The sequence below is a fragment of the Scatophagus argus genome, chromosome 11 (assembly GCF_020382885.2).
Source record: "Scatophagus argus isolate fScaArg1 chromosome 11, fScaArg1.pri, whole genome shotgun sequence".
NCBI classification, from domain to species: Eukaryota; Metazoa; Chordata; class Actinopteri; family Scatophagidae; genus Scatophagus; species Scatophagus argus.
The window spans coordinates 1,186,083-1,210,061 of NC_058503.1; the positions used below are offsets into that span (position 1 = coordinate 1,186,083).

General features: G+C 39.9%; 1 protein-coding gene across 6 annotated transcripts in view; it reads left to right on the forward strand.

Moving 5' to 3' along the window:
• Positions 1 to 934: 934 nt before the first annotated feature.
• Positions 935 to 23,979, forward strand: part of kdm6a (lysine (K)-specific demethylase 6A) — a 46,180-nt gene continuing 23,135 nt past the window's right edge. For 2 of the 6 annotated variants that reach the window (XM_046405072.1, XM_046405074.1), the window contains exons 1-8: positions 935 to 1,570; positions 1,712 to 1,775; positions 5,573 to 5,681; positions 7,612 to 7,661; positions 13,838 to 13,896; positions 16,789 to 16,909; positions 22,406 to 22,460; positions 22,909 to 22,943. In XM_046405072.1, the coding sequence (XP_046261028.1) occupies positions 1,401 to 1,570; positions 1,712 to 1,775; positions 5,573 to 5,681; positions 7,612 to 7,661; positions 13,838 to 13,896; positions 16,789 to 16,909; positions 22,406 to 22,460; positions 22,909 to 22,943 (663 nt within the window). In that variant the 5' untranslated portion in view covers positions 935 to 1,400. Of the gene's footprint in view, positions 1,571 to 1,711; positions 1,776 to 5,572; positions 5,682 to 7,611; positions 7,662 to 13,837; positions 13,897 to 16,788; positions 16,910 to 20,859; positions 21,070 to 22,405; positions 22,461 to 22,908; positions 22,944 to 23,979 lie in introns of those variants that run through there. The other 4 variants (XM_046405076.1, XM_046405075.1, XM_046405077.1 and 1 more) reach the window with 4 other exon arrangements.

Below are 23,979 nucleotides of genomic sequence, written 5' to 3' on the forward strand. Positions count from 1 at the left end.
TGGTATTAAACAATTTATTTAAACGATTAAAAGATTTTACCTTTTTAAGTAAGACCTTTAGCAGAAGAAATGCATGGATTCAAATCAGCAAAACAGGGGGATAACTATAAAATAGTAAGAGTTGCTACCCAGGTGTATTTATGTTTATCAACATTATATATTTATGTTTCTTGAATTTCCCTCGGGATCACTAAAGTATGTATCTATCTATCAATACTGACTTATATACCTTTTCGGGTAGTCCTGTCTGTGGGGTATTATCTTTGAACACAAGCTGCCAAAACTGCAGTTATATATAAAAAAAAACAAAAGTCAATTCTAAGCATTTTAAGCACATGTATTGCAAATGCGTGTTCTAACAAATAAATCCTACCTGACAGAAACATCTGAATTTGTACTACTTATTGTCAGTTAGGTATTCTGAGGTAACTCACGGAACGGGTTACTTTTAATAAAAGCAAATTGAAGTTGATGGTCCGTTTTGAATCGACAGACAGTAGCCTATGGATTGTCGTCATATTAAGACTAGTTCCCACCTAACATACATTATAACAATAATCTGTTCGCGTCTGGGGCAGTTCTGTTGTTTGGTCATTTATTTTCGGTGTAGCCAAAGTGGAATTTGAAAGGTGATTTTATTCAGAAGTCAAGTTACAACAGATCAATAGGCTGTTTAAAAGATTGCATGACCTCCCATATCTATTTAGCTTCTATGTCTAGCTGTGTATGCAGCACTTACTTATGCAGTTTCGTAGACAGATTACAGAACGGTTAGTAAAAGTCTATTTAAAAGTGCTTTATGTGTGCAACGCAACATTGCAACAAACTTCCTTAACCGTCAGCCCTCACAGCCAAATATGACAGATATTTTGGCCAATGGGTTGCTTTAAAATACGGTTACGTAATCATAATATGAGGTGAGGAACCAATCGCAGGACTTAAGGTGGGTCTTGGGAGTCCTTTCAATGTGTGCGTGAGCGTGTTCGTCCGCGTGTTCGCAGTGCATCAACTGGAGACAGTCACGTGACTGCATAGGCCAGCCATTAATTGGTCAGGTTGAGCAGAGGGCGTGCCGACGGTGGCGGCGTGCGTTTGCCTATGTGACACAATTACAACAACTTTGAGCCGATGGTTGGGGAAGTTTGCGATGTTATTAAGTAACACTCACTCCTAAAACCCAACATTACATCAACTTCATGCATAAATTTGCATTGGAATACACGTTGTGTTGCGATGTAAAATGAGGAGTAAGGAAGGTAACTTGAAGGGATCATTTCCTTGAGGATTTGGCAAGAGCTACGCTACGCCCCGTTTCAGTCCTGGATAGGTGTGCAACACTTTCGTTGTTACCGCGTTTTGCCGGAGTTGTTCGATTCCGTCGATCTTCCCATTTCTTTTCCATGAAATCGTGTGGAGTGTCGCTCACAGCCGCTGCCTCTGCTGCTGCACGGAGTCTCGGCGTTGCTGGTAATGACGAGGAGAAAATGGCGTCGGGAACAGCGACTGAAATCGAAGAGGACTTTCCGAAGCTAACAGCGCAAGAAAAGGAAAGCTTGGTCGGGATTGACAGGTTAGTTGGGCTGTTGTATGAGCAGTCTCACTCGCTTCTTTTCTGCAATATATGTTTTTCGTTGCTTAGTTAGTAACAACAAATATGAGTGCCTCCAAGTAATACGGAACCGCCTGTGTGTTGTCTGTCCTCTACTTGCAGTTCACTGTTTGGATTTCATAGGCTTCAAGAAGATGGCGCCAGAACGAAGGCCTTGCTGTTAAAGGTATGCCACAGAATAGGACCACAGTAGCTTCTTTCGGTTATCTCCTCCGAGTAATGCATATCCCCCCTGAAATAAGTTGTACAGACCTCCCGACGCCAGTCTTGCTACATGGCTAGCCGCGACATACACAAGCCTTCATTTTTCCCAACTTTGAAGCTGAACCAGCGGCTGACTCTATAAAAGCAGCTTTCAGTTATGGACGTGATTATTGCACGTACCACGCAACATTTCACAGTCAAGGCTGTGATAAGTGTGCTCGAGTACAATCCTATGATGTTTATCAATAATGAACGGACCCAAATTAGTAGACACAGTGTTATGCCATAGTTAAATTGCAGGACGATATCAATCTCCACCCTGCTACAACCATTGGTGTCATCGGTTGTTGAGATAATGGGTAATGTTACCATGCTACGTGATAGCATGGTATCGACTGTTGAAAACGTGTTTGTGATAGCATGAGGGTTCAATATCGATATAAATACAATGAATCTCAATGAGAGGACGGCATGTGTGAGCCTGATATATCAGCTGCTAACATTACTTGTCTCATTACGTATGTTGCATAGTCAAACAGAATCAATGAGATTAACAAATGCCACCTAGCTAACTTTTGTGACTTGCGAAAGAGTCACAGAAGGCAAGCACACACTTCGTTTATGTTCGTCGAGAGCAAACTTAAAGTTGACAGATATGTTGGTAACCTACGAAACCACCCGCCCCATCATTAATAACGGCAGCTTGAGTTTGGGTTGTGCGTCAGCTCACTCTGGTAGCATGTAGCGGCTAATTGTCCGGCGGTATTCTCCATTCTTCACCCGCAAATATTGCGAACGCTACAACGCCAACACTTAGCTGTAATTTGCGAGGGAGAAACAAGTACATAGTGGTAGTTTACGGTTGCAAAAATAATGGCTGCTTGACTTGGCCCAAGATGGCGGTGATGGGAAACAAATATATAGCAAACGTTTGCTAGCTAACTAGCAGCGGCAGTGGATAGGCTAATCACCGTTGACAAAACCACATCACTAGAAAGGCTTTAAATATTTGTAACAAAGATCATTGTTTTATAAAGGGCAAGACGGGACATCCACTTAACTAACGGTACACCGCTTGGTACACACAGAGCAGCCGTGTTCATGTTGTTGTTACCGTTACGCTGCCTGTGCTTGATCTGGGGCTTCAACATGTGGCTTTTGAGTTGGTTGTTAAAACTGTTCTGTTAACGAACTTTTAGAGTAAGCCTAGCCGCACACTCAATTATTGCTATTTTTGTGGCTGTCTTTCGTAGTCTGCTGACACTTGGCCAGTCAGGCCTGTCCACATCATATCGTTAAACTTATGCGATCTGGTCTGATTTATGTGTGGAAAAAATCCATGTATAAATCTTTGTTACATTAACTTATTTTGTATCTCTGTGGTGGGAAATATATATATCGATACCAAGTTCCCTGTATATCCGTTCTGGACTCTACCATTTTAAAATGTGGGGGAAGGAAGAGTATTAGTACAGCATGAGGCACTACTATAACTGATACTTACCCGCACAGCTTAATGTAACCTGAATTCATTTTGGTACATCCCTGTGTTGTTTTCACAATTGGAAAATGCATGTGTAAGTGTATTGTTTTGTTTGCTAAATCATGCTGTCTCTGTAGCGTGCTCTTCTGGCCCTTAGATAACCTCTTAGGCACAAATTCCTAAATTGAAGAATGACTTGGTGCTATGCCAGCACTTTCAATGTGTGTAATTATGCGTGTTATTTATTTGCTGTTTGATCTCAAAAGGAATGTGAATTATTCCTTCCCTAGATCTGACCATTTTCCTTGAGGCAAGCCTGTGGTTAAATCACAACATGATTTGAATTTCATACTTACAGCAACGACTTAGGTCTGATTTCATTTGGAAAAGCCCAGTCCCTGTAACAGTTCTCTAAATGTTACACCGATAAATGCAACATATAATGACAGTTATTTCAATAAAAATAAATGAATACATTTTATACATTGATTTTTTCATTATATATTTTTTGGGGCATTTATGCCTTGAATGGATAGGACAATCAGAGAGAGTGACAGGAAATGGGGGGGTGATAGAGATGAGACCCTAACCCTAACCCGCCCGCAGCAAAGGACTGCATCCTGGACTCAAACCCAGGTTGCTGCTATGAAGAGATTTCAACCTTCTGTACATGGGGCACATTAACCAGCTCTGCCACGCCATTTAATTTAATAGATATGCTTTCCAGTGATGAATGGTGTATGACTGTTTTAGAACAGCCTCAGGTAAGCTCTTTATTGTCACATACAAACATATTTATCAGTGATATACACAGTCCTTTACTAAATATAACCGCATTACTATGTAAATTATGCCATTAATGTAGATTTAGAAAATGTTTTTTGTTGTACACAAAAAAAGATGATGAGCCATTAGGCTAGCATTTAAAACTCCCATTATCAAAGTATGAGGCTTCTCAGTAAGGTATGAAACATAATAAGAATTGTAGAGTTTAGTGTGTTAATTAGTTTAACCAGTGAGATAGCTGGTAATTTAGCATTTTTGTATTTTAAAAAGAAGTTTATAACCCATAGCTTGTTCACACCCGGGGGTAAGAAAGGTGAAGATGTACTGAGCAAAGATAGATGATTTAATATTCCACAAGATTTGCTGGAATACTCTTAAACTTTTCTGTCGTTCCTCTCTGAATCCTTGTGGAGCGTGTTTTACAAGTCACAGTCATGTTGTCGTCCTCTGAAGCTCTAAAAATGTTTGCACTTTTGAGAACATGTTTGGCTCTTCAGTCTACACAGCGTGACTCTACCCGGTTGCAGCAGTTTCATGTCATGAGAAGTGCTGTGTTTGATCCACTTGTTTTTGTTCTTTTTAGGCTTTAAAGTTGCATACTGTGACCTACTGTATTGAGTGTTTAGGTCTGTGTCAGTCAGTGAAAGCAATTCATCTTCTTTCGTAATATTGAAGAAAGGCCGGTGGGTCTAGCTAGTTTCAGAATGAAATGTGAAATAGCGGAATGTAAGAAATGTACAACTTTAGAATAAGCTATCCGTTTATTTTTTGTGAAGGCAAAGCTGAACAATTTCCACTCTCGATTTTTTTCATTATCAATTGATTTGCCATCTCTAAAATGTCAAAAGAAATTGTGAACAATTCATAAGACAACTTTCTTGCACAGAGTGGGTTGTTAGGTTAGGTTGTTTTTGTCCAACCCATTGTCCAGAACTAAAACACTTTTCATTTGGCGTGACAAAGAAATGCAGCAAATCACCACGCTCAAAGGTGATGCTTGTTTCAACACAATGAAGCATTTTTATTCATCTAAATAGTTTTTCCTATTATGGCATATTTTACTCAACACTTTTGTTTTGTTGATTCTGTCTCTCATACAGATCTGTGTGCACGCAGTCGTAATCACTAATCGTTCTTCCCCAGTACCGTATCGAGGGCTATCGGGAATAATTTGTTTATCCGTTGTTTAAATACTGACTGAGGTCCATATTTGGGCGTGCAGCTGGTAATATACAAAACAGCGCTTGACGGCTGGCAGAGCACACCTCTTTGGTAGTACATCATCCAGCTGTTTCATCACCTCTTGTAAACTGAACTGCTGTTGGCCTCAGCATTAACATTAAGCTAAAGTTTGCTTGCCATAGCCACCATTATAACTTGATAACGTTTGTGTAATATGCATAGGATCTACCAGCCATTTAACTCCCTGTTCTTCACTGCGACTGTATAGCACATTTTTAACTCAACATTGCCATTGTTCTTTCATTTAGGCTGTTAGCTGCTATGATGCCCTCATCCTGAAAGCAGAGGGGAAAGTAGACCCTGACATCTTCTGTCAGCTGGGCCACTTCAACCTCCTGCTGGAGGACTATCCAAAAGGTGAGAGTTTCACTGTGTAAATCTTTCTGCTTAGTGTTTCTAAGCTGCCTCTTGAGATCATCTGATAGTTTTCTGGTCTCTATTAGGAACCCGAGTACAGGTGGAGATACAAGGAACCTGTTTTCATTATTTTTATTTTGCTGGGAAATGTCATAGTAGTCTGAACTAGTGAAAATTGCAAAGTTTTGTAGTGAATGGGTTTAATGTGATCAGCAGGCTACGTAGTTCCCCTTTCAACTGTTGTGATGAAGGTGCTTTTATTTTCACAAATTTTGGGATCTTCTTCGCTCACACGTTTTTTTGTGAGTTTGTGCTCTACACCAAATCAGCAATGTCGGATTTCAGCCATTACTGGAATGTTCACACACATGTTTAAGGCCTTTAGAATGGTCAAAAACCCAAGAAACCTTGCACCCATATTTGAACTGATTATTTTGATTTGATTGCTTATTTGGGCTTGGATGTGGCATGTCTGCACCATAGCATACCCTAATGTCTCTTAGCATTTTTGACACCCTTGTTGTACTCAAACTCATGAAAACAGACACACATGTCACATGCGATCAAAACTGTAATGTGATACGAGTGTGATGGTTAGATGTGCCGTAATGGCTTGATAGTAAGAGGTTACAATATTTCAGTGAACTTGCCCTTGCAGTCTGTTTCACAAAGACTTACAGTGTGTCTCATATCTAAATCTACAATAAAATCTCTTGAAGATGTAGAGACACATCCTGCTTTGAAAACCAAACCCACGTGAGGGGGAAAATGATCAGTATTACAATGCAAAATCAAGGGCTGAAATGCTAACAAAACGTGTAAAAGTTTACAAAATGCATTTTACTAGTTGTGTGCTATGTCCTTCACCTTGTGTCATGAATCTGATGCAACTATCACTTTCTGCTGATAACAACAGATTCATGTTGGGGTTCTCTCATCCAACTATGTAGCAGTAAGCTCCTGAAATTGCTAAAACACAGAAACAAATTATTCCGCTAACTGCTGGTTAGCAAGTCATACCACAGAGATTTTCTTTGGAAATCCTCTTGAAAATGCCACCCACAGAAATAACTCCACAAAGACTAGCAACCACTAGAAGAAGTGGAAGATGTGAGGATCCAGATAGAGAATAGAATTAAAAATTAATTGCTAGTTTTTCATAAGGAGCCATGTGTGCTGTCGTAATTTTGGTTTCTTTCTGAAAAGGATTACCGTATTTTCTGGACTATAAGCCGCTGCTTTTTTCCCACGCCTTGAACTCTGGGGCCTAAACAACGATGCGACTAATCTATAGATTTTTCCGACCTAACGGCCCAGTGATACAAAGAGGAAGACGCTAGTTTTAAGCGTAACTTTTATCAGTCATTTTGCACATCATGCACACACCCTCATCATGGGAAACACTCGATGAAATGCATATGATGCAACTTTTAAGTTAAAAGCAATCAAGCTGGCTGTCCAAGAAGAAAATAGAGCTGCTGCACGTAAGCTTGGCGTAGATGAATCAATGGTGAGACGTTGGAGACGGCAGCGTGAAGAACTGTGGCAATGCAAAAAGACGACTAAAGCTTTCAGAGGTAATGCAGATGGCCTGGACTTGAAAACGTATGTCATGTTACAATGTGGACACCTGCGGCTTATAGTCAAGTGCGGCCTATATATGTACAAATATATATATATATATATATATACATATATATATATATTTTCTTTTTTTTAAATTTGGTGGGTTCGGCTTATACTCAGGTGTGTTCTATAGTCCCGAAAGTACGGTATTTGAATTAAACATTTTGTGCTTTTTCCAGCTGGAAGTGTTGAAATTGCAGCTGAGTTGAACATGTTGAGCATTTAACATTGTCACCAACTATTCATTATCTCCTTCTTCATCTCTCCCTCTTTCTGTATTTTATTCATCTCACCATTTTCTTAGCATTATCTGCATACCAGAGGTACTTCAGTTTACAGTCGGACTACTGGAAGGTGAGTTTGCACAGCCCTCCGTATTTGTGGTGCCAAACTTTCTGCCTTGGATGACCAAGATTGTAACTTAATGGTGGGCCACAGGCCAAAAGCAAACACCTACTGTTACGTTAAATTGTAAAATGGTGCTAGGATCCTAAGTTCCCTTAAACGATTAATGTCCATTGAGGGGGGGGGGGTATTTTCCATTTACAGCACTTAAAATACTGGCTGAGCTAAGCACAAATTGGTTTAATTTGCTTAAAGTGTGCAGGAGCGGTTCTTGGAATTTGGGTGGCCAAAATATGCTGTGAATGTTGGCAAACAGTGCACTAAATTTTTAATTTGTGTTAAAAATTTTACTAATAATAGGCTGAAACTGAAATTAATAGATTTCATGCATACACAGAGCTGTTGATGGTCAGTCTCTGTTTTCCAGAACCTTTATAGGACGGGCTAATATTAACATTCAAATGGGCTAATAATAACAATGTCGAAAAGGACCTTTTTCTCATCTCATTTACAAAATTTCAGGATGATTCAAAAGATGATCAGTGATTTTAACTAACTATCAGTATTAAGATGTTACAGAAATTCTATGTAGAATCTCTGCACCCTACCGTCCATTTTGAGATGCTTCCAGTGGAGGCTTGTCCACCTGCTGAGAGTAACAGTAAATTTTAAGTCCTTAATTATTAACCAGTTTGTCATTTCTTTTCCATTGACCTGACAACTTGCATCTCCGTCGTCCATATGCCTGCTCACCTATACTTTGTTGTTCATAAGACTACTCAACATTATAGATATGATTTGGATTGTGATATTTTGTTTTTACTTGCAAAGAACAAATTCGCTCTCATTTTAATCTCTGCAGCTGTCTGCATCGGCTCCCTCCTGCTCCTCGCAGTTTACCTGTGTACTCAGCTGTTGTATTCACTTCTCTGCGTCTGTGGCTCACGAATATGACCCTGACCTGAAGTGCTTATTTACACTTAAGGTCTTTTTTGTTTTTTGCACAATAAATGCATAAACATGAGATTCATGCCCAATACAAAGGCATTGAAAAATATATATTTATCTACAGCAGTGTGTGCTGCTCTCTGCACAGTCAGACACACACATATCTTTTTTACATCAGCATGCTGCGCTGGACTCAATGGCTTGTTAAGTTTGCTGTCCCGTGTTCCAAAATGCTAGTTTATTTTTTGTTAGTGTTTATGTGTCCGTTCAGAACGTGGTTTAAGTTTGAAACTGTAAGTTTATGCTCGTTATAGTTTTAATAATTTTCATTAGTGAGAAGGATTGACATTGTTGGACCATGCTGACATTTCATTAATGTGCTGTGTCTAAAACCTTCCTCATTGTGATTTTAATTGCCTAGCTGTCATGCTATATATTCCAGATTGAACAGAAAATGGAAACATTCATCCAACCCTACAAGATATGAATTATACGGAATAGACTGATATTTTAGCATATACTTATATGAAAATACAATTGGCTTGTATGTTTTGGGTTAAGAATAAAAACTTATAAAGACTTTAACTGACTAAAACATGCACTATTATACAGTTGATCCAAAGTTTCCTGAGCATGTGAAATGTTATGTGATATGCAGCTAAACCTGTGTTTGTGGTAAGGGATCTATAACCATCAATTCAAAGCTGATGAGGCCTTTTCACAATTGGTAGGGTGACAACAACAACAAAATAAGAATGGAATGGAGAAGAATTAACCTTGCAAGAACTTAGGAGCAGACACATGTACTTTGTATTATTGTTAAGATTAAATAAGAAAAGCAAAAATTAAATATGCTAAACCAGTGTATATTATGTATGTGCTTATATGTATATTGTGATTTAGGGATGATATCAAGGCTTGTGATTGATTCAGTAAGAAAATGACGCCTTGTTGATGTCTCATCAAAGTTTGCAGGAACATAGGTGAGAGAACAGTGTAGCGTCAACATTAGCACAAGAAGTGTTTATGTGTGGACGTAGGCATCTAAGTAACAAGTGCATATATTGTACAGTATTTGTATTAGTGATCACCAGCACCTATGAAAATTCAGAATATACAGACTGTAAGCAGAGGGGTGTGGACTTAACATGTTGATGCATGGGTAAACCTATAACCCATATGGGTCAGCTTACAGGAAAATAGTATGGGTTCAGGCAGGCAGGTCAAAAAGTGACAAAGCAGGGTTTTGAATAAGTTACTAAATATTGTTTGTGTGAGAGAGGGAAAATGGTTGAGACAAGAGTCCATGTCTTCGTGGCAGGGGATAAAAACAACAGGATCAGTACCTTGGAGAGCACCACAGCACTCTGTCTTACTCCTCAGTCCTGACAATTGTGTCAGTATAATGTATAGAGTTAGCGGTTTGTGGAGAGGTTAGGGTTGTTGATTAGCACATATTTTTGGCAGGTGTGGCAGTGTGGATTGACTCAAAATGGATTGGGTACAGGTATCCCCAGGTAAATCCGGTACAGTAGGTATCAAAACAAACTGGGAGGGCATAAAAGGTTGCAAGTGCTGTGTATTCAGAGCAGTCTTAATCTTTCATGGCTTTAGGGCAGATTGAGCTTTCAGTTTATAACATACAAGTTTATGCCTGATGTAACTGTATCAGGACAACGTTAGTGGACTAGAGAAACTGAATCCCTGTTAACATGGTTATCGCATCAGTGTGACCACTTCAAGGAGGGAGAGGGGAGATTACCTGAATCTGCTGTACAGCTAATGTGTCGAATGCTTTTTCAATAGATGGGATAAGTTTTGTTTTTTTGTTCACAGACTCACAAGCTGAAAAATGTCCTGCTGGGACTTTCCACCTATAAAGATGAATGACATGTCTCCACTTCCTCCCACTGTACAGAAGTGAAGCCAAAATATCCAGATACAAGTACTGCTGTCTTGCGCTGTTGATGTCAGTTGGAGCCAGTCAGTAGCGATCAAATGGTATCAGGTTCCGGTTCATACGTGGATCTGACTTGATTGAGGGCAGTGCTCAGCTGTCAGTAATGACATTTCACTGAGAATAGTTAATCAAATAAATGATTCAAAGCTTATTCAAAAAAAAGTAATTTGAGCATACCTTATCACTGCCTAAATTGACAGTAGCTTGCTCTGTGTCCCATCTACTAACATGAAGTGGGAGGGGTATATGACCTGTACTGGAACCAACAACCAGGGAGAGATTAAGATGTTTTGGCTTAACTTTTGGGGAGCTCTCATCTTGGTCTTTTCTATATACAATCAATAAGCTGTCTGTCCAATAGGTTTTTTTCTGATCATAGGCAACTTTCTTCTCTTCCTTCCTTGTCTTCAACAGTTTTCAATCTGTAAACGGAACACGCTGTTGTTGAATGACAAAAAACAAAATGTTGTTTTGTCTGTTATCATTTCCTTGGATGGTTTGATTTGCCTGCTCCCTACTAAGTGTAGCAGGGTTTAAGTCTATATGGTCCACAAGACAAAGGAACTTCCAGTTTCAATGTGGTGCACACTCTTCTCCTTGTGGGTGCACATTTTTGTTGCTGAGCGGAGTTTTGTCTGATTTGTGTTCTGCCAATTGCCGAAGTCTTCCCTAAAAGACAAAACATCCACCCCACAGTGAGCTGGTATGGAGAGCTGTTTTATTCAAAAAGAAAAAAATAAATATGGCCATTGGGTTTTCCATGTCTAATAAACAAATGAGGGCCGTGGTTCTCTTCCTAGTCCAAAAGCAAATGCACCAGATCGTGGAACCCATTGTGCATGCAGGATGGAAGATGTTAGTGGTGTCAGAGATAGGATGCTGACCCTACCTGCTGAAATTGGTCAGCATGGCTCATCAGGGGACACCATTTTGGCATGCAGTGAAGATGTTGTAGAAGTATTTGGGTGGATGTGGCTCTATGAAATTAAAGTCCTGTGAAATAAATAGAGGTAGTCTTATGAAAACACCATTTTGAAATAGAATAAAACAGCTGTCCGTAAGCTGGAATCTGGGGATGTGGCAGAAAATGGCATGATTTGGGAGCCTACAATGAAAGCCAAACAATGAAAAACATCATTTTCTAATACTTTGAGTGCGCTGGACAACATCTGCTGATCAGATGAACTTTAATGTAATTTGCTGAAATGTGTTGATTGGGAACGGAAAGTGGAATTAGACGTTAGCCGTTGATTTCTACATCACATGTGGAAGTACTGTGTTCTCCAGTGCAGTGAACAACCAGGACCAACCAACACTGGCTGAAATGTTTTATGTTGCGCGACAAAGACCAAAGTTGATGATGTCCACGTCGTCACTTTAAATGGCAAATAGAATACTTGAACAGTGTTCTGTCCAACAAAGTCTTCTCTGATTACTCAGATGGCTTGAACAGGTCACAGTTTACACGTTTATGATGACTTTGCTTGTGTCCTCTGTTATCGGGGTTGTGCACTGATACAGTAGGTTAAAGATCTGGGATTAAGAACTAATGGTGGCTGAGAGATGCTGCAAGAACTAAGGGCAATGCTTGGTCACAGATGCTCAGAAGTGGCTTATGGTCAACTTAGTGTAGAGTTTATTGAAAACTGAATGTCATATCACAGTCTATTTAATGCTTTTCTCGTTTTTGAAATGGTAGGTAGCCCTAAACCAGATTTGAAATTAGGGATGATGCAAACCGTTCATTTACCTGATATTTAAATGGAACTAACATGTTTGCAGAAACAGAATTCAACTTCCACTTCTCACCTGTGATGGAATATTTATATGCTCACTGTTCATGTTCTTCTAACCGTTGTGCACAAGTCTCCATTCTGCCAACCACTTCACCAATACAACAATGCAGCGTTCGCCTAGTGTGGCTCTCAAAAACTATTTGTGCTCCTCCATTCAGCAACACCTGTACCTTGAGCGAAAGTTCCTATCTATACTGACCATAGACTTAGCTCTAAAATGACTCCTACATATGCATAAATAAAATAATGATTAAAAAAATAATATTGCTGGTGGCAACTAAGTGAGGGCACTGACTTCTGCACCGATTGACCGACCAGGGACTGGAATCGGCCAATTTATAGCATTCTCTGCCCAGAAATAAGAAGCTAGCAAGAGCTCAGTGGGAGACACAAGCCAGCAGCCTGTCCCATCTTTCCTTGGTATGAGCAGTGAATAGACCAAAGCAGTTACGAGGAAAATTATGGAATTCATGGCACTGGATGATCAGCTGTTCTCCATAGTTAAGAATAGAGGCTTCAGAAATCTGATAAATTACCTCAGCCCTGGTTAATTTATAAGCATACTGTAAAATTATATAAAAAAAAGTTGGGCTTACAGCTAATTTTCAGTTAATTGTTATTTGTAGCTCTTTCCAGTTGCAGAGCACTTTGAGATGACATTGGAAAGTTTAATCATTATTATATCATTATTATAATTTCATCAAATTAAAACTTTGCCTTGAAGAAACATTGATTTTTGTTTGTATATGCTGCCAGAGTTGGAATTGGCAAAAATTGTTATGGGCAGGTCACACGTAAAAAAATAAAAGATTAAAGATTAAGATTAAAGTGACATATTTTGTCATTGGAGGGAACTCACTCCAACGAAATTTGTTCTCTGCATTTAACCCACCCAAGTGACGTGCACACACACACAGCAAACCCGGGGCAGTGGGCGACCGCGTGCAGCGCCCGGGGAGCAGTGGGGGTTAGGTACCTTGCTCAAGGGTACCTCAGCCATGGACACCGGGACGGGGAATCGAACCAGCGATCCACCGGTTACGGGTCCGACACCCTAACCGCTGATCCACGACTGAAATTGGAATTGGCCAGGAAAACTGCAATCGGTGCACCTCCAGTAAAATTACTAGTTCGCACACATCCCTACTAGAAATGGGCTATGCATATCTCCATTTGCATGATTAAAACACAGTATTGCATGAGATATCCAATTTACTCCTTGGCGGAAGCTCCTTATGTTGCTCGCTAGCATTGATAGAAGACAACAAAAAGGCCTTTTATAAAGCCTACCTGTGCACCTTATCATTGAACCCTGCTTGGATCTCACAATCAGAATTATTTATCCAGAAAGGGGAAATTCTTTAAATCTACAGCTAAACACACAACCCTGTGAACCTCCTACTGATTTGTGGACAGTAATCGTTACAGTGTGCTTCAGTATTGCTGTTTATAACAGTTTTTTCTGCACTTTTTTTTTTCAGAATGCTGCCTTTTTATACGGCCTTGGCATAGTTTACTTCTATTACAACGCCTTTCAATGGTAAGTTATTTTTGAAAACATGTTTTTCTTTGCATTTTTTAAAGCTTGGTGATCAAGCAAAGGATTTTAGACCTTCTTCAAGAAATTTGGGAAATACATGATCGCCTTTTACATCTGGGCAAATGAAAACATTGATGTTATCATTTTATCTTTGTGCAGCGTTGGTTCCAGAAAGTGTTTAGCCTAGTTTTTCACAAACACCGTATAGCTTGCCTTGCTTCCTCAAAAAGTTACTTCTAGTTACTCTAAATCTGTCATAATTGCATGTTGTGCTTTTTTGTGTTGTGCTGTTTCTTTTATGTGTATGCATACCTGTGTTCATGATGTGAAATATTGTAGCTTATCAAGCAGTTAGTTGAAGTGTCTGAGGTCCTCCATCAACAGGTGGTTCTCACAACAAAGATGTCAACTTTGCACTTCTGTCTAGTAATAAAACTACTAGGAAAACAGAAGAATATATTTGCTGTGGATGATTAACTAACAAGATACAATATCTAAACCCAACAAATACAGAGCTGTTTTAGTTGCATTCTGCTTTGTTTGGTGAAACACAGACCATATGTACAGGTGTAATAAGCTTGCAGTTGACACTCCTCTGTCTAATTCACTCATGACCTTGACAGCCTCTGATGTTGTTCCCCTCCAAAGTTTGAATGTCCCCATCTGTGAGGCCTTCAGAATGTGTGAGCTGGGAAAGGGAGGTTTCCATGAGGGGATGGATTGGATGGATTATGTCACCCTGAGCTCAAGGCCCAAAGGAATGCTGAGCTGTCAAGTGGTGAATGTTACTTCACAGGGCTGAGGTGGTGCTCAGGAGGGGAAACACCAGACCAGTTGAGTCAGCCTGTCTGTATGAGGTTGTGATAGTATTAAAAATAGTATTAAAAATGAATATGTTCCATTACAAAATCCAGCTAAAACACGCTCACCCCAAGAATATAAATTTAAATAAATAAATGAAATAAATTGGCATCTATATAATGGAAGTAGTTTGTATTATGTGTCTGGCCTGTTGGGTTAAATTTGCATTTTGTAAGACAGGGAGTCATTATCTTTTGACTGCAGCCTGCCTTATGCTGTTTTGAAAAAACGCTGCATTCACTATGGATTCTGCTAGTGAGGTAGGAGAGTGCAAAACACATTGAAAGGGGAGAAAGAGGGAGGGATCAGATAAACAAAGAGGGGGAGGCAGGGAGATGAGGAGGTGGGTAATGGGAGCAATGAGTTTTCTGTGTGTGTGGCAGCCACCCAGTCAGCAGTGAGCTCAGTGCTGTGCCACTTCATACAGGAGAAGGGCTTCATGCTGACATGCACTTACCATTGTTGTCATAGCCAGATAGTGAATGAATAGGAGCCTTGTGTTTTTTTGTTTTAAAAAGCCCTTGTGTCTGTAGTAGTAGTTGTTTATGTCAGTGTTGTTAAGAGAAGAGTGTGAAGTTTGTTACTGACATGCTCTTGTCAACCATATTGTACTCTTCTGGAGCTAGTATTGCAGTCACAGACCAAATGAGACTGGCAGACACTGGATCATTCTTTTTCAGCTAATTAAAAACCTTTTCAGTCTTTTGCTACATCACTGTGAAGCTTCTCTTCACCAAATATTAGAAATTTAAAGTAGGTTATGAGACATTATTAACTCTTATATGCTAATGATTGATTTGTTAAATAAGAAGCACCACTTTAAATCACTTTGATGTTTAGAAAGATAAGAGTGGGCTGTACTAAAAAGCTATACAATGGTGAGTCTGTTTCTAAGCAGTCTATGTACTGACTTCACATGGTATGGAGAAGTCGTTAACTTCTCGAAGTTTAGTCAAAGAGTGTATGTGACTGACAGCTGTTCAATAGGAAACAGGATGTTGAATCCTTCAGTTAAACTTTAAAGTACATCATAATACTGTTAGAATCTTATCCTCTTAAAAGAATCAAGACCTCAGAGGCTTTGGACTATGAAGTATTTGTTCTTTCAGACTGGGAAGCCAACACTAGTTCAAGCAGCAAAAGTATGCCCTAAATTGAGGTTGAGATTTTAACTCCTCAGTCCAACAGTTCCTCAGTTTTTTGTCTGTGGATCAGTTTGAAACATTTGCAGTGAGCAAAGACTTCCTTCTGCTAGATTCAGTTTTTTGTCTGTGTCTTTATAAACTTAGTTACTTAGTTAGTAACTTAGTTAGTTATCCAGCTATTTGTAAATTATTCAATCACAGTTGGCCACTGACTTAGTTTTAGTATAACAGCAATCCCTGGACTCGTGTTATCTTGCATGTGTAGATTATATTTTTGGGTAAAGGATAGCATTTGTTTCCAGTTAGTATTCAGTGTCGGTATATCCAAGTCTCTATTTGTACTTTTGTTTTTTTTGTTTTTTTTTTAAAGAGGTATTGCTGTTGTCAGTCTGACCACCCTGTAACTGCCTGTTATTGGTGTCCCAAGTACATATACAGTCTATGAAATGTAAACTGCTCAAATATAACTTCTCTTGAAATGTAAGCAGCTAAGCTAAACAGTTGTTTTAGAACTTCAGCTGTGTTTTGGGGAAATGCATGCATTTTCACCTTTTCAACATCTAGCAAGAATGCATCTCAGTTTTGTGATATTCATAGAATTCCATTATTGGTCATACTTAAATCACCATATTTTCAGTGTTCAAGTGTTGAGCCACGTTGTGATATTTGACTTTGTCATGTTTGGCACAGCTCCAGTGAATGTTTATGAAACCGCTTCTGTCTCCAACTGATAAAGTCAGCTAATCTGGTGGTAGAAATAGGAAGCAAGGGAACGACGTCACTCTAATAAGATTATTTTAAGGCTTGCCCTTGGTTTTGGCCTAAATATGTGTACGTATTTCTGTTTTATTAACATACTGTTTCTGTGTAATTTTTTTCCCCCCAGGGCAATCAAAGCGTTCCAGGAGGTGCTTTACATTGACCCCAGTTTCTCAAGAGCTAAAGAGATTCATCTAAGACTGGGACTCATGTTCAAAATCAACACAGACTATGAGTCAAGCTTAAAGGTAAATGTAAATCATGTTTCTTTTTGTTCAGGTCATGGTCAGGCTGAGTAGGCCCTGATCATAGGTTTTAGAACCAGTAATCAAGCTGGCAACCAAGCATGAGCGTACAGAAAATGGATCTTACTTTCTACAAGATAGAACATTAATTTATTCCTCATTATTCAAGGTCGTACAGCGAAATGTTACCTGTAGTGTCTTCAGACAGACAGCAGCTGGGTGAACAGGCTGTTGCTGAAGTAGGCACTGTCTTTTATAACCCCTATTCCAAAAAAAGGTGAGATGCCGTGTTAAATGTGTATAACAGAATGCGGTCATTTGTAAACAGACTGTGTGTATTCGCAACCACTTTCGGAGTGTTTCCTAGCCCATGTAGTTATACCTTGACAGTCATGTTTCACAAAGTGGTGAACCTTACCCAGCCCTTGCTTGTGAACAACCGAGCCTTTTCCAGGATGCCCCCTCAGAAATTCAAAGAAACTCAGCCTAGATGGTTATGTACTAAATAATGATAGGTAGACCTTCCAATCATCAGTAAGATACACTGGATAGGCAAAAGTATCCAAACACACACACATGATGCCAGCTTTTTTCAGATTTGCTCTGGTACAGGGCGTCCGCGGGGTCTTAAAAAGTATTAAAAGTTGATAAATCAATTGTGGGAAAATTAATGAAGGCCCTTAAAAAGTATTAAAAAGTCTTAATCGCGATTTTAAGAGGTATCAAATTTTATTGGTATTCAAGCTTTGACTCCAAAACGTATCCATGAATATTTATTTTCCTCCTCGTGACTTTTACAAACAACGTTGTCTTGGTGGCGTACTCGGAGCTAGATTGCCTCGGGGCCGCGCGCGTACGGGTGCGACATCACGCGACAGCGAATGTTCTGGCGCCCAAACAGAGGAAAAGGAAACCAAAATGGGGAAGTACAAGTTCTCAGAATCCTGGCTTGAGATGAGAATAAGAACTGGCGACTTTAAATGTGACCGTTAATGGTTGTTTGTCTGTATGTCAGCTCTGGGATGACCTGGCAACTTGTCCATGTTGTACCCCACTTCTCGCCCAATGTTGGCTGGAATAGGCTCCGGCCACCCCGCAACCCTGTGTCGGCTAAGCAGTAATAAATGATGAATGGATGGATGGATAGATGATGATAAACATCAACACCAGCCAATAATTCTGGTGAAAGGTGATCAGCCCCAGTAAGCCCCCTTAGTTTTTACTAGTGGCTTATGGTTCAGGTTAAACAAACAACACGCTTTTGGCATACTATGGTCGACATCTTAGTATCAAAAACTCAACATAGTTAATACTGTTCATCCTCTTTGACTGCATACACTTGCAAAAAATCTTGTTGTGATATTGGGAATATTACAACATGTTGATGTCATACCTTTGTGCACACTAACAATAAGCATCTGACTACACTGTAGCAACATCAGTGGTTTCATTGCAGGACAGTGGAATGACAGCGTAACCGCTGTTGAATTTTTATACCAAAAAGACTTCAGTATTATCATATCTGGCTATATTTCTCTGTTACACACACACCTCTTTCTCTCCTTCTATCATTTCTGACTGCACACACATTGACTTTCCCCATGTCTTGTTTCTCTCTCCCCAAGTCTGCTGTTTTGACTCTATTTGTCAGTGGTATATTTTATCAAGTGACCTGAAAACACACACGCAATTTATGTTTGGAAGTTTTCATGCATGCTTCTGTTTTCACAGTAGCATGTGTGGATGGAAGGAGAGGGAGAAAGAGAGAAATATAGAAAAGTAGTATGTGATGAGCAGTACTGATTTTGCTGACAAATAAATGAATGGAAGACCCTGGTAGTTCTTCAAAAAAAATGGAAAGCTTCCTGAAATAATCCCAGTCTTGCTTTTGGTTTAGATTCTACAAATGTTACAGGAATACAAAATTTAATTTTGTTGTAATATATAATCATATATATATAATAATCATTGTAGATGAACATGGTTAAGATAAATATGCACTAGGATAAAATGCAGTCAACATCAGATTGTGAGCAAAGAACTTGTAGGAAAGAATTTATGTAATTTCAAACTAATCAGACTTTAGTCAATATTGCAGACGTGAGTTTACCGCAATGTTTATGGTTTCTCATATTTTCATGCTTTGAACTGCTTGATAACAGCATTAACACAGAATCATTTTTCATTTATGCCATCTGTATTGTATGACTCTAGGTAGGCCATGACTAAATAGTCATGGCCTACCTAGATCATCTCTTTGTGTGTGTGCGTGTGTGTGTGTCTGTCTGTCTGTCTGTCTGTGTGTGTGTGTGTGTGTGTGTGTGTGTGTGAGAGAGAGAGAGAAAGAGTCTTCTGTCTTCTGACACCTGTGAACCATAGATGTCCAGGCAGTAATGAAAGGCTCTCTGACCAGAACCTATGAATCTATTGTTGTCTTAGAATCCTGCTACCCTGTAAGGACACACCACAATGTGATCCTGGGCTTTGTCCTATTCCAGGCCTTCTGTCACAGGAGTTTTTATCATGCATTTCAATGCATTAGTACAGTATGATGAGCCTTGCATATCATTATTTTACATGTAAACTTAATTCAGTAATTCCTGTTAATTCTCCAATTCTGGTACTTCTTTCAAGGAGTGTTTTTATTATTTAACTGCAATGCTCTGACTGCGCTTCAGCAATCAAACTTAATATTCTCAAAGGTAATATTTCTTACAAATTGGGGTGGATGTTCTGGCCCTAAAATAAGTGCACAATCTGTTTAATCATCATTGCAATCTACAATCTAATTTGTGAGCTTTTTCTCATTAATATTTGAAATACCCAATGAATTTCTTCATAAAACACAATATTACAGTAAAGGTGGCTGTTTTTTGATCCAGGCGTCTCACTTGTCATTTTGCTAGCGGCAGCTCATGTTGCATTGTTTACCCTCAAGGAAGAGCCAAGTAATTTGTCCAATCAGCACAGATACTTCGGTGGCTACATCAATCACATCATTTTTTTCATACAACATGGATCTGCCAGTCAATGTAAAGTTAGGGAACAGACAATAGACAACAGTAAATACAGTTTCTATGATTCACTTAATAAGTGAGATCATTCATGTAAGGCTGTTACATTGAGCTGCATTTACCATGTGTTCGTGATCGTTTGTCCACACATTCATGATTAAATTCAGTTTGTACTATCGAGCAGATGATGTACTGCATATACATCTATGTATGTTGATGCTTGTGGTGCTACAGTCTTGAGCGAAGTGGGCTGCACGTGCTGCACGTCCTCACTATGTCTTCGCTGCACTCCTCCCTCATAGTTCTGGCTTTTTGCCAGCAATGCACGCACGCACACGCACATACGCACGCACGCACGCATGCAAGTGAGCGACTGCCCCAGTTATGGGGAGGGAGGAGTGAGTGCGTGTTTAGAGGAGCAGAAGGTAGGAGAGAGAAATGAGAGGGGGGGAATAGAAAGGAAATTGTTAGAAAAGATTAGTGTTGGAAGGAAGGGAATGTAGAGACAAATTTTTATGCATAGAAGCTTCATGGTGCTTCCCCTTCATTCATCCTTCTTTTCCTTGGAGGACATTGGAGTGATGAAGTGAAGTGGAGAGATGCTTACAGTTTATGAGAACACATTATAACCTAATTTGCACCTAGCTCATATTTTTTTTCACCCACAGTATACAGACACTCGTATTAACTTCATTCTGTTGGTGGCTGCTAATTTGGACAGTGAGAGAAGCGAGAATGAAATTGCCAGAATGTTTGTGCACCTTATATTGGTTAGGTCATGAGCTGGCTGCCTCTGTAGAGACGAGCTTTGAGCTGAGAAAGGAGGTGAGATGGGGGGGGGGAGGTGATTTGTGCTGCCTGTTTCAGCTATGAGGTATTGTGTGTCATCTCTCTGCACTCTCCACTGCAGCCGTCTGCTGAATAGTAATCAGTGACACCAGGAGAGAGAGAGAGAGAGACGGAGAGAGAGCAGGAGAGGGAGCGAGGAAGGCGAAACATGGGGAGGGAGGTGGAAAGCTGACAATCTTGCTGCATTATCTGCCTTGTGGTAGAGCAAGTGTGAAAGAGAAGGCAGGAAAGAAGAGACAGAGGGAGAGATCTACAGGAGGATGCAGCAGGGTTCCAGGAGGAGTGTGATGTGCGATCTAGGTAATACATTTGTGTGTTTGTTGGAGTACATTCTCTAACATTGGGGCATCTGGCTGTGATGAGTGTGTCCGTTTATTCTAAGTAGATCCCCATATTTCTGTGTGTGTGTGTGTGTGTGCATGCGTTTGTGAGTGTGTGAAGCTCCACTGGCCCTGGGTGAAGCATGCACAGAAAGTATCTATTGGACAGGTCTGGATTTTTTTTTTTTAATCTTTCTGACATTGACCAACTGTACAGCTACTGCAAGGCTCTAGGTTTCTCCTTAAACAGTGTGTGTGTCTTGGTGTTTACAGCTTTTGCCCCAGCCCAAATGACAGAAATTGATATTTTTGATTTTTTTTAGATCTAAGAAATCAACTACAGTTAACCAGCAGAGTACAGCAACATCAGCAGTACAGCCTGTCCTGCTTGTGCAAGATTATTGTGTTTCAAGGGGCTCTTGTGTTCATGAGCTGTGAGTTTTTACTGACTCGGATAAGAGACACTGGTGGCACCTTTCTAATTGCTTGAAACGGTATGTGACTGCGTTGGGTCATTGTGCAGTGTATTAGTAACTGCAATGAAACCTGTTCAAAGCTACCTATGGGTACCAGAGTACTCCCTACCTAATTTACAGGATGAGACACTTTGCTGGAATGTAATATTTTTCTGCCCCACCAAGTTTGCTTGTGCAGTTCTGATACCCTGAAGTACTACAGTGCATATGACTTCAATTAAGCATAAGGTCAAAATAATAACCACCTTGGTAACATTTGTGTTAAGTGATACAGGTGTATGGAAGGCCTAAGTTAGAAAGCCAGAAGAGAGAGCCTGCAGAGTTGCCCCAATGGGTTTATGATGTACTCATGGGCTAATCTGTTCAACCACCCCGGGTAGAGATATTGGCCAGTGACGTGCCACGCCTTGGCAGACAGGCTAAGCCTCTGCAGACATCTGCCTTACCACGCAACGCTGTCGATAGTTAGCATGAATGGAATGGGACGCATTTTGAGGACTGTCTTCTGGTTGGGCAGTAGGAACGAGATGAGCCTATCCGAGCCCCCCCAGTTATCACTGTTCGCTTGTGTTGTAGTCATGGTTTGTTGTGGATCTCTTGGGGCTTTCAGTATGCAATATTAGATTGAGGAGAATAAGTATTTGTCCCAGATCTTCTTAAAAACGCCTGTCCAGTGCTCTATGTTGAGACTTTCATCATCACCAGTAGGAATGTTATGATGTTTATTTTTATCCTGCAGCTACTTACTTGTGGATTTAGTAACATGAATATGCAGACTGATTATTATGAAAGGTTATATATTTCTTTTGATTTATAAAATGCCTCTTTTCTTTCCTACAGCATTTTCAGCTGGCTTTGATCGACTCCAATCTCTGCACTTTGTCCAAAGCTGAAAGTAAGTAGTATACAGTTGTATAGTGATGCAGTTACCAGAGGCCACATGGAAAGCAGCCATAGACCACAGTGTTATGTGATACTAGATGTGAGGTACCAGCCGGGTGCTGGATAGCATGTATTGAAAGGGCACAGGAATATTTCTACAGAGCATTTTTTTCTTCTCTGCTGCCATTTCCCTTCTGACTCTGCCCAAGACTGTCGTTGCCTAGGAGACAGCACAGGGAGAGAGAACTGGAAGTGCTTGAAAGCACATTGCACATACACACTGTGATTTCAGATTACATGTACACTCTGGGGAGACTGTCCCACTCCCCCTCCCATCTGTGCTCCATAGTGTTTGCAGTCTGTACCCACTGAGGTTGGTGGGGTAAATTGTCATGCGTATTTATAATAGAATAATAATAAAGTTAACCCTTATCTTTCTCTCCTCTGCTTTTTTTCAACAGTTCAGTTCCACATTGCTCATTTGTATGAGATCCAGGTAAGCAATCACTTAATTTCTCTTTGAAAATTCAGAACATTTTGATGTTATATCGACAGTTCTAGTGATGAAACGACTTTTTTTTTTTTTTGATAATATAGCCTTGATGACTTTTTGTTAAAGTTTTTAACCAGATTTCTTCTTCTTCTCACTGACACTGCAGATTTTTTGTTATTAATGCCTTTTAGCAGAATGGTGTTATTCTGTTAGCACTCACAGTATCTTAAAAAATTTCAGGTTCCTGTAGTCAAATGCTAGAGAAAATTAAGACTTGCTAATAACTGGGTGGTAATTTATCTTGCCTTGACATACATAAACACACAAACCCACAGTCCCCACTCTAACATACAGGCTGTCAGTGGTGTCTCAGTATACCGGTACTGACGGTCATCTTTACAAATGAAGCACTGATATTATGTTAATAATGGTTATAATCGTGCAAGGAATCCAGATGTTGGACCTTATGGAGGTTTTGTTTATCGGTTCATCTGGTTACCTTTTCAGTATTCATTAAAGGCGCCATTTGTAAGATACAGGCAGAATTTTAGTTTAAAACATTCAAACATCACCGAGAGTATACTGCGAGGTATAGAGTCAATATCAATGTATTGTTTTCCCGAGATATCTGCTGAAGCCAGCATGCTCGAGGCGATAGTAGTCTCAGCTGGAAGATGTACTATATACAAGGTCTCTTTTTAGCATTTGTCTAATAAGTAAAACAAACTCACAAAATGTTAAGTAAATATTCTTACACCTGTTTGCCTTACTAAGCAGAAGAGTGCAACTGTACACCCTCTGAATTCAAGTTTCCACTGCTGCCTCAGAGGCTGTCCAGTCCCAGTCTCTTGTCCAGTTGTGGTCACTGGGAGGTAACCGGACCTCTTTGAATGCAGTGACTGCAAGTACAATCTATACTGCTGGTGATTGACTGATAGAGCTGATATTTCTGTTATGACTATGGTTGGATAGGGTTCTGGTTTTGCTGGTCCGATCTGGTGTACAAGTTTAAACCGGTTTGATTTAACGGCAACTGACT